The sequence below is a fragment of the Protomyctophum bolini genome, assembly GCF_963924005.1.
Source record: "Protomyctophum bolini genome assembly, chromosome: 22".
Taxonomy (NCBI): domain Eukaryota; kingdom Metazoa; phylum Chordata; class Actinopteri; order Myctophiformes; family Myctophidae; genus Protomyctophum; species Protomyctophum bolini.
The window spans coordinates 10,397,245-10,409,405 of NC_137883.1; the positions used below are offsets into that span (position 1 = coordinate 10,397,245).

Below are 12,161 nucleotides of genomic sequence, written 5' to 3' on the forward strand. Positions count from 1 at the left end.
ACTCATGCGTATGTACATATGTTATCCAGCAAATTAAATCAAATGCTCTCAAGTTGAAGTTTGTCTAACTTACGTGTGAGTTGTTGTGAAATAAATGCCAAATCAAAGTCACATGATGCACTGAGCCCGGTCGATCTGATCTGTGGAGATCTGACTCATAAATCAAAGAAGGAAGATGTTCTGTCTATTTGTTTACGGACTGCAGCGACAGAGGAGAGGAGAAAACAGGGAGGGTTTGGGGGAAAGGGAAGAAAGAGAAGACCAAATTAACTATTTTTGGAGAGTGCTGTCAGGCAGAAGGGTGTTGATGCTAAAGTGCAGAGAACAGAGGAGGAGAATCAAGGGCGTGATTTATACTTAGTCGTACAATGGTGGTGCACGATCTACAAGGCTCACAACACAAAGCTTTATGGTGTGTTGTGAGCGTGTAAATCTTTAAAAAAAAAACATTGGTGAGTAACACCATGGTATGACAGAGCATAAATTAGTCTGATATTCTATCATGCTATTGTTATGAACTGACAAAATTGATGATAGAAAGATTGTCCATTCAGCTCAAGTGCACACTAAAACAATTTAGCAGCCTTCAATTTTTTCCCATAAACTTTTGATTATTGGATCTCTCAAACACATAAGGTACATACAAAGAGTTACATATTTATCTCTCTAATTCTGTCTATTGAATAAAATTTGTCAGGAAAAGGTGCTTTGCAATTCTGCCACTCCCTCCCACCCCAGCCTTGTAATCGGTTCGCTCTTCCCTTGATCCTCATTTGAATGATAATGTCAATGTCGGTGGCTGTTCTGGGGACAAGGCTGCCTGCCTGCCGCTGCCAATAAGGATTAAGAGCAGGGCTGTAGTCTGGTTGCAGACAGCTTGGCAGGGCCCTGCAGCCAGTGTGGGGGAGACTGGAGACAACAGCAGAGCAGACAGACAGTGTCTCTCCTCGGACACACATCATAGTCCTATTGCCCGTGGCTGGCTGCATGGACAGAGTGGACAGGAAACGTACAGTAAACCCTGTCTGTGTCCTTGAGTGTGAATAAATTGATTAATTGAGAACGGCATACAGTATTCAGCTGAAAGCGCCTTTATTACAATAGCTAATACCATCTCCGCCGCCCACACACACACACACACACACACACACACACACACACACACACACACACACACACACACACACACACACACACACACACACACACACACACACACACACACACACACACACACACACACACCTACCTCTATCTCGCATTGTAACGGGGATAGACTCCCGCGTGTTACAATAAGCCACTCCCTACCAACTTCTCATTCTCATTTTGGAATGGTTCAGTCCCAGCCTCCCAGGAATGTGTAATTGTGACATTTTCTCTGAAGGAGCTGGCTGAATGATGGTTTTGAGCAACAAAAAAAGTCATTAGAACAGAATACCAAATGCTGCCGAAGTTAATTATGCACATAACGCCATTGATCATAAATCATCTTAAGCCTGTGCTGCTGCTGCTGCACGGAGCTGGTTAGTTGTTCAGTGTGTGCTCAGTTGGTATCCCAGACACTGCCGTGCAATCAGCTCCTTATCTCAACAACATGTCTGCCTTTCTGTCTGACTCGGCCTTGAATACAAAGACAAACTTTGAAGGAAGGAGGAAGTGTCCTATACTCATTAATTTACTGTATATCACTCATCTTCTCCACAGTCTACTCTAAACCTTTCCTGTATCAGGGCCCACTCTGTAGCTCATGTGCCTTGAGAACCGCAAGACCGGCGGTGCCTACTGCCTAGTATTATTAATACAATGTTTTAATTAATACAATGGGAGGGAGGGGGGACTTGCAGTATCTTCACGGCCCACCAGAGGGCTCTGGCCCACGAGTTGGGAATCGCTGGTCTAAAAGCTCTATTTAGACTTAATTGCACAACAGCAAAAAGAACAGATATTGCCATGCAGAAAGTGACACAGTCATCGAGTATAAATTAGTCATTATTCCCCACCTCTCCCAGCTGCTCTCTCTCTCTCTCTCTCTCTCTCCATCATTGTTTCTGGGAACAAGGCCATTCACCTCTTCACCTCAGCTCTTCTTATCTAAACCCATTCATCCCTCCAGGCCTAATTGCACTGGTCCTGTGGTAGAGGCAGCCAGGGCTCTGCAGCTGTGAGTCCAGTAAGCTGAGTCAACCTCGGCCAACGCCTCCCTCGTGTCTGTCCGTCTGTCTACACTTCCTTGTTCTCCGAGGCAGACACATAAAGCAAGGCAGGATAGCCTGGGTGTTCCTTTTCATATCAAGGAATGAGGGACCTCCAAATGAACATTAAGTTTGTCTGCATCCTATGCCAGATTTGTCTTGTTAAGATGTTTAAAACATATATTCCAAATGTTTTTTCACATGATTTATAATGGGTATAAAAGGGACACAGACAGACGGGTCCAACAGGTATGCTGACTGTGGGTACAATAATGGATACAATGGGCACATTCCTCATTTGCATCATTCCCGACATGCATCTTTCCCGAGTAGGCAGGTGCCCGTTAATATTGACAAATGTTGTTGGGGATGCCACTTTGAGAAGCACCGGATACTTCCTGCAGCACACTACTTCAAGCCTCTAATTTATATTGTCACATCGCAACCCGTTTTTCAGTTGAATGCCAGTTGTTTTTGTGGAGCTATAATGCTTGAAGATCGGCTATTTTTGAATAGACTAAGTATAAAGTAGGGCTTAATTGATCGATACATTCAATCAAGTACTTCAAAATTGTACTTAAGTACAGTATTTGAGTAAATGTACTTTGTTACTGTTCACCACTGTTTATTAATCCTTTCTCGTTTTCAACCTCCTCCATCTGAAACCCTAGCCTTCAGACTCGGTAAGTCTACCATTCACAAATCCCCATGTGTGCTCTCATCTTTCTATAAACGTCTCCATCCCTCCTTCCCCTTTGTCCACTCCCTGCATCCCCACCTGACCTTTCACATTTTCTTTTGTCAACTCATCTGCACGCAAGCTAGTGGAAGTTTTCTGAAACTTGACAGGAAAATCTGTAGTGTTATTGTCTCTGCCAGGCGTGGTCAAGACTGTTTTCTCCCCTGTCAGTCCGCCCCTGTGTGTGTGTGTGTGTGTGTGTGTGTGTGTGTGTGTGTGTGTGTGTGTGTGTCTGTGTGTCTGTGTGTCTGTGTGTGTGTGTCTGTGTGCGTGCGTGCGTGTGAGTGTGCGTGCGTGCGTGCGTGTGTCCGTTTGTGTGTACAGTACACTAAGCAATTATCCGGTGACAATCAACTTGAAACTGTGCAATATCACTAACTCCCTGGAGGCCAGAGCAGAACCTCTGTAAACGACATGACATCAGCTTGTGACTGCAACTTGTTCCTGTTCGCAGATGACTCGGCACTGCTAGTCTCGGACAGGAACAAACTGCAGGTTGAAAAGACCCTCAGTTCTGAACTCGGTAGAATCTGCACCTGGCTCGCTGATAACAAACTATCTTTACACCTGGGAAAAACTGAATCCATTCTCTTTGGATTAAATAGTAACCTCAGCAAGGCAGATGGCTTCTTGGTTAGAGTTGGTGACAATATTATCACACGAAAAGATTAAATTACCTACCTAGGTTCCATCCTGGAGGCTAATCTTTCCGGTGATAAAATGGCCACCAACGTAATCAAAAAAGATTCCTTTACAGGATCTCCTCACAGGTCAACAAAAACACCTTGAAGACCCTAAACAGGAGCCCTCGTACAAGGTTTCTTTGACTATGCATGCACCTCTTGGTACCACAGCACCTCAAAGGCCCTTAAAACAAGGCTCCAGACCTCCCAAAACAAACTGGTCAGGCTCCTACTTGGCCTCACCCCCCTCACCCCTGCCCACTTTGACAGGCTGGAATGGCTTAGGGTCAACGACAGAGTACAGCATCTTGCAATGGGTCTGGTCCACAAGATTCGCTACACCACCAAGATACCCATGTACCTGTCTAAATACTTCCTTAATGTTAACGAAGTCCACACCCACAACACCAGAGGGAGTGCAACAAACCATGTGCAACCCAGATTCGGCACAAACAAGGGACTACTAAATTCTTTCCTCTCCTATTCCACCAAAATATGGAATACCCTACCAACAGTCATTAAGACATGTGAATCCCTTGACTCCTTAAAATCGCTCTCAAAGGGCACCTACGGACGGCTGCAATTCGAAACTGGCACCCGTAGAATCTGAATCCCCTCCCCCCACCACCCACCCCTTTTTCCCCTCACTGTAGTTTCTTTTCCCTTTTTTACCTCCTTTATGAATTCCTGTTCTGTTCTTTGGCTATATAGAAGTGTCTATTTGTAATTCTGCAAACTGTTAATAAATATTTCAATCAATCAATCAATGGCCCAAATGTTATAGCGCCACCAGGAGGCAGATTTTTGCGCAGATCGGTACACATTATCTCTATAGTCGTGTGATCAAGATGGATGCCTCAAATCATGAAAGCACCACAAGGCCAATGAAGAAATGCTACAATTTTGGTATTGGCCTGATGGTGGCGCTATGTATGACATGCTGATTCACGCTTGAGCCTACAACTCTCTAAATTATTTTCCATCATTACTGAACTCCCAGATAAAAAAATCGTAATATGACACATTGTAAGCTTGTAGCTCTGCTGTTGCCACTCATCATTATCTCTCCTGCCATCTGTTCATCTGCTGAAACAACACTTGTGTCGCATCATTACCTTGTAGAACAACCATCTTTGGCCAACAGCGACAATGTTGTACTAGAGACTACAAAAGTACAAATTAGGCTTAATTAGGCCATATTTGTAGAGTTTCTACACATTTCACATACTTTAAGATGAGTGGTTCTCAAAGTGGAGCCCGGGGAACCCCCAGAGGTCCTTTAGTGCGTTCCAGGTGGTCCCCAGCTAAATTAGTTATCAAAATAAAGATCTGTTTATAACATAAAGTGGCTCCAAAATGGCCGATCTACAGGCTGGTGTGATCACGTGATCACAAAAAAACCCTCTTAACGACACACATCTTGTATCGGTGGGTCCCTGGCACCAAACATTTTCACATGGGGGTCAGCAGCAAACTGCATACATACAGTATTAATGTGTTGGTCCTTGATATGGAAATGTATGAGAAACAACTATTTAGACAAACACCTGACAGCAACATGCTTGTCTGTCCCTAGGGCAGACACATCCAGCGACACCTGATCATCCCTGTGTCTGGATCAATCTGGGTTTCGGTTTCTCCTTATCCAACACACCCGTTAATGCCTTAAAGGACTATTCCGGCATTAATACATGTCATTGTCCATTCACAGCTTCAGCCATAAATAAAAATAGACCAATTTACCCTTCATTTTAGATTTAGCATTTATTTACATTTTGTCCCAAGTTATTCAAATGCTACCAAACCTCCGTGAATAATTAAGAATAAATGTTGGCTGAACACAATTGTGAGGTTAATAAGTCATGGACGCTTCAATTTCACAGATCAATCTTCTCTCCAGGGACTACTTTTCAAATCAATATGCGCTTTAAAATGCAATAAAACGCCATTATGACTTGACTTTGACATAACAAGACAAGCCAGAGAGTCTAGTGACGGCGTGGCTTCCCTGTACAAGCTGTAGCTATGGACAGCAAGTTTACAACTGTACTGTAGGTGTGCAGTTTGAGAATGAAGCATCGATGTTCTGCGAACGTGAGCTTAACAGCAGCATTGCACGCACGCACCAAAGCCTTTGGCTGTTTTGGCTCATGGCTGGCCCCTTTACTCGCCATCAATCGAAATAACAGTACAATTTCAAGATTTTCCTTAACAAACCATGAGTAAATTAATCGAACGCATTGGCTGTGCTTTGGAAAGTGATTAGTGATAGATAAGTCAAAGCTAGAAGCTAGAAGTTTGTGTGTAGCCTGCAGTGATCCACTCAACACAAATCAGGGAGATATTATAGTTATTATAGTTTAGAATTTTTCATTAGTTAGTACATTTTTGTTTTTAATTTCAGTTTAGTTTCAATTTGTTTTTGAAATTGGTTTGCTTGTTAAATCTTTTGAAAATGTTTAGTTTCAGTATAGTTTTTGTATTGTTTTGTATTATTAGTGTTAGTTTTCTACTGTAATGCGGGGCATGTGTCAGCGGCGAGATATTGACAAAGACATAACCTTCTCTATGATTTTAGTTAGTTTTGTTAAACACACAAAACCGTTTCAATTAGTTATTATTAAAGCCTCGTTTTTATTTCTTAACTTAAACGTTGTGTCATTTCTAGCCTCAGTTATTTCTGTCAGTCGTTTTAGTTAACTATGATAGCCCTAGTTAACATGTGCTGTGCAAACGCTCACAGGATCCCCATGGGGTCTGAACAGGGTAAAGAGCTGTAGGCTGAGTAGCAAAGCAAGAGTCCATGAAGAGCAATTAAACACTGACAGCACCACGAGACGCTGCGCTAAAAATAACCCCCGTCTCAACCCGCCCCAGAGAATGAGAGAGAGAGTACAACATCCCAGACAGTTCCTGCACTGTGTGCCCTCACACCTGCACAATCACCCTTCAGTCTCCTTTCAAATAGGGAGAGAGTGTTTCCTGATGTGTCACGCATGTGTGTGTGTGTGTGTGTGTGTGTGTGTGTGTGTGTGTGTGTGTGTGTGTGTGTGTGTGCATACTGTATGTAGCTGAGCCTTCGAGTACAGTATCGATGACATAGATCTAGGTGTCATGCCAATCTTTACGTTACATCACAGTGCTTTGTGCTTTACTCAAAGGAGCCCTCGTAATACACTACGAGCCTAATATGTAATACACTATGTTACATATTACGTGGTTGGGAACATTTGGTTCCAATGACACACCCCATCATTGTCAAATCATGATGCTTACATAAAAACATAAAATAAGTCATTGATATTATTGAGGCTAAGCAAGCATACAAATACTGTGTTGCTATGGTAGGTATACCACTGTGTTGGAGTGTAGTACCACTCTTTCTGTGTACGCTAAGGCACGTTTCACAATACTGAATACGCAGAGTGATACTAGTCATACTAGTGACATATTTCTACTAGAGACCGATATCCAATCTCCGATTATTTCCAGGGTCATATCGGCCGATACCGATATATTACATTATTATATTATATTCATACTTCCTACTTCCCTCCCCACTAACAGCTGATGCTCTACAAAAGCCATTGATGTTCACATTATTATTGCGTCATCAATGTCGGTGAAAATAAATCGGGATTATTCATTTCTACTTTATTGCAGCGCAGTAATAGTCATAGCCATAGTAACGTAGACGGAATGGGACCAACTGTTAAATAAATACCACTGGTGGTTATCTACTCCTGTATCTCCAAAGTGACACGATGATATGATATGATATCAGCAGTGGTTCCAACTGCAGGTCATTCTACTGTACGTCACCTATTTGTTTTGCCACGAAATGGAATTGTGATAAGGATCATGAAGTAGTTCACCTTGGAAAACAATGATGTGTCAGTGACATGGAGGAATGAAAGCCTACCTGGAATGAGGAACTGGAATGGGAAGGCGTATTCACCAGCGTTCAACGTTCCTGGAAAAAGACCATTTTAGTTTAGTTTATCATAATGAGGTTTACAGTTAATTACAAGAACAGACAAGAAAATAAGAAGAAATAAAATCATGGAGTTCAATGAAAATAATATTTTTTATATAAATAAAAACATTAATATTTAATAACAAATGAAGATTTTACTTGTTTAAACATATTCCAGTCCTCCTCGTGGACTCAAGGCAAACAATACCTATTGTCTTGATAACAAGAGAAGTGAAGTAAGAAGAAGCGACAGAAATAGGTCAGACACAAAACCTTTCAAAAGGCCACGCTGATGTTTTAAGATGATAGAACGGTCAACAACAATGTCTGGTATGCGTGTCATCGACAACATGCAGGTCAATTTCCCTACAGAGGAGGTCGGGGGACGTTTGTGTGCGTGAGCGCGCATGTTGCTTGCTACACTCGTGCATGTGTGAGCGTGTGTCTTTATTTTAGCTGTTTTTCATAGCCTTGAGCACAAGAGCTGACACAGATATATCCAGGTGACACACCACACACGGCCATGCCTGGCGGGCTTACCTATGTCCCTTTAAATGGATGGAGTTTCAGTCACAAACAGGCTTTAGTGTTCAAACACAGCCCGGCTGAGGGAGATACTTTCCCCTGCTGATAACACAGGGGGTTCACACACAGCTGAGTCTAATCACACATTGTCAGAGGAAATGACAAACTACAGGTTTCGTGAAACGCAATGCGTGTCGGCTGGGAAAGTTCAACAGTTTCCCCGGCAAAGTTAATCAATGATTTACAAAGCACAGCAAGGCTAAGCCGTGATCGACCCAAGACAGAAGGCACCTCTTGAGTTGCTATACCTCTCTCTTCCACCTTAACATCAAAGGGCCAACATCACTCTTGAGAGAATACAGTTGTCACCACATGGACCCATGAAGGGTCCATTTGGTACATTCTCCACTTTGTACATTCTCAAGTTAAAACTGAGGATTTAACTGTGCACCTCTCCCCTTACTAAGGCCCTATTGGCGCACTGGGAAAAATAGGGCTTACCCTCCTTACCCCTTATTATACCTAGACTTCTTTACCTTTTTTTTTACTATTTTGAAATACATTTTAAAATACTTCAAATAACCGATCTTCATTAACATGTTGTGAGCTTGTAGATCGGCTATTTGAACTATTTAAAAATGTTTTTCAAAACAGTAACAAAAGAGAAAGTTTAGGGATAAGGGGTAAGGCACCCGCAAAAATAGGGCTCCTAGATGTGTTGGCACCGTGTTTATAATGTCATGATGCCACTGCAAAAAGCTACTGCACTATTTACTGTGCTATCTATCTATTTGTTTTACAGCTTCTGAAATCAATGTGGGGAATAGAACTAAATTAAGACCCCAAATTCTTGGCAGCTGAAATATTGAGTCATATTATTATCTACACATTATACCTGTGTGGCATCTATACTTATGAATGACCTTAGTGATCCCGATGCTACATGTTGACTTCCTGCCTATCCAAAATCCATATAGACAAATCTGCATTCCCTTAAACTAAATAAAATGGAGGCGATCCTATCCATTCAACATGGGGACCAAGTCAGCTTTCTGTCAGTTATACCTCCAAACTACGGCAATTCTTAATACAGCAGGATACTGAGACTATATGCCTTTATGATGAGACTATTGCAATACTCTCCTCAAAGAAGTCAGTCACAAGAGAGAATACCACCGCACACATCAGCCGAGTAATGGCAGGTACGATGCATCCAAGGAGAAGGACACAGCAGCAAAGGTAACAAACCACTGGAGCGGCACGGACTGTTACGTGACTTTATTAATAAAGAAGGTGCGACGTGCACCTTCACTAATACGTACAGGCACTTAACAGTCTCTGCTCCAGTGGTTGATTTATCTCAATTACAAGAGATTCAAAACACAGCCGCTAGTCTCTGCTAACAGTACCAGTAAGGAGAGACCACGTCACGCACACTCTTGTTTTTGGCTACACTTCAATGGATTCCAGCAATTCCATTTAGAATTGATTTCAGCGCCCCAACCCCGGAAACAAAGATCCTCTGGAGCAGGTTTAATATACCCAAAGTCACTCATAAGACACTTGGCAACACTGCCTTCACACACTCTATGCTTTTAAATTCTGAAATACCCTGCACGAAGACATTTGAGAAGCAGATTTGGTATATATCTTTAAGGCAGACTCTTGGATATTAGTACCTTTTTACACTTGTTTATGATAAAGGAAGATTCCATCATTCCTTGCATACTGTACTGGTCACATGGATCACAATTTGGACTGATGCCTACAGTTGAATTGTATATCAATCACTGCATAAACATATGCGCACCAATATGGAAATGATTGACCGATATGGATGGTTAAAACTTCAATTTAGCCGATACCGATACACCGAAACATATTATGTTAGTTTTTGTTGTTTTCATTTCCCCCTTTTGTGCCAAGGAAACAAATTACAGCAACGATTATTAGCCCATTCTGGACGGGAACCCCTTTTGGTGTTTTAACTAAGCATTATGTTATACTTTAGCTATTGAAAAATAGCAGATCTACAAGCTCATAGCGCAAATCGTGAAAATGTGGCACAAAGCTTTGAATATATATTCCATTTAGGGTTAATATTATTAACCCTAAATGGGTTAATATTAGGCCCTTTCCCTCTCCTTCAAAGCAGGGACATCTTGAGCGCATCAGACCATCACTTATCTCTATAGAAGTCTAATTACATTCTCCCAGACAGTAACATCAACACTGAACACTGACCTCTTCAAGGGCAACCGAACCACTGCTCTTGAAAGTACTTCAATGTGTACTTCAAATGCCTCTCAGCCCCAAAAAGTATCAAAAGTTAATTTTAAATGCCAATCTAAGATTAGCTATAAATAATGCTATATAAACGGCCTAAGAATATACCTTTTTATACATATTCACAACACACAGCTAGCATACTTACAGATCATATGCTTGTTTATTTTTTATTAAATGTTTGCATGCCACATGAATGGAAATGGCGAGGAGGTGCAGGAGGGTGCAACACCATAAATATTGTACTGTACATTTCTACTTGTACAACAGCTGTGGGGATGAGTTTACACACGTTTGCAGAGCTGACACACTGAGCAAGTAAACACAGAGAAAGGACCCGTAGGCCAAAAGAGTCTTCTTATGTATGTATGTATGTAGTACCAAATAAAAGTTTATCATTATTGTTGTTGTTGTTATTATTGATTATAACACCACATAATGATGTTGAAACGGCAATCAGTAATAATGGAAGTAAGATGACAACAATATGTCAAGACACAGTATATATGGTGCGTATGCCTCAAGCCTGGGTGGGCTAAATATAAAACTGACAAGTTTACAAAACAAGCCCTGTGTGTCACCAAGCGTGTGACACACAAGGCTGACACGCACGCATGCACGCACGCACGCACGAGCCGCCCTGCAATCCTGCCACTCACAAAGAAAGACAATGAATGACTGCAAAAGAACATGGGAGGGGGTATTGTGACATCACTGAGGCATACCACATTATCAGTCAGCCACAGTGTGTGTGTGTGTGTGTGTGTGTGTGTGTGTGTGTGTGTGTGTGTGTGTGTGTGTGTGTGTGTGTGTGTGTGTGTGTGTGTGTCTGTGTGTGTGTGTGTCTGTCTGTGTGTGTGGTCTGTCATTTTCCTGTATTTACTCAGCCCTTGGGGCACAGCACAGCAGCCCATTTTCACAACAGGAAAGGATATGAAACTGTTGGAGATAAAGGATGTGAAATTTAAGCAATATTAGTGGGTGGGTGTACTTTACCATAAAAAAGGAGGAAAGACATCCAAACCCGATGGAGAGATCTTGCCACTAAATCTGTGAACTTCACACAACGTATTAAACTGGCTGCGCTAGCGCTGTGTCACCGACTCGCCCCCACAAGATTATATCTTCACATTATTCATTTTGGGACCTAGGAAGACAAGAGCACTGAGGGAACAGCGACACATCTAGCATGTTGTGTGTGATGTGGCCAGGGCCAATACTCTGCATTCTGTCTTGGGTCAGGATCCAACATAGAGGAACTGGAATCTGTTCCATCGCATTTGGAACAGTTTCCGGACAGCAGTTTATCACACTGTCTGAGCTGGTATGTGGACTTCACTTCTGCTATACGATTATAATAGCGGTGGTTTTCAAAACGTTTTAATTCCAAGGACCACCATAACTCTGAGAGTGTACAAACGGAACCAAATGGACCCGTCAGGAACCATTTGGTCTCAGAGTTACAGACCTGTGACAGTCCACTTGGAACCAACCTCAAGTAACCCATAGGGTCCCTGGACCTCCCTTTGAGAACCACTACAATAATGCAGTACTGTATATAAAAGGGAGAATTTGTGTTTATTTAAAAAAAAGTATAATGAAGACCTAAAAAGAAAGGAATCTTTAAAAGGAACTGTTGGCCTGGGCCATGGCTCAGTGGTCCAGGCACCTTGGTTGATAATCTAGTCTGGCAGTGTGCCGCGGGTTTGACTCCCGATCTCGACGGTATCACGGTACCAAGAACTGGCGGACCCAAATGC

At 42.3% G+C, this 12,161-nt stretch overlaps 1 protein-coding gene across 1 annotated transcript in view; it reads right to left on the reverse strand.

Moving 5' to 3' along the window:
* arrdc1b (arrestin domain containing 1b) overlaps window positions 1-12,161 on the reverse strand; it is a 53,066-nt gene that overhangs the window by 8,824 nt on the left and 32,081 nt on the right. Inside the window, exon 3 of the mRNA XM_080755726.1 lies at window positions 7,537-7,587. Coding sequence (XP_080611852.1) covers window positions 7,537-7,587 — 51 coding nt within the window. The remainder of the gene's footprint in view (window positions 1-7,536; window positions 7,588-12,161) is intronic.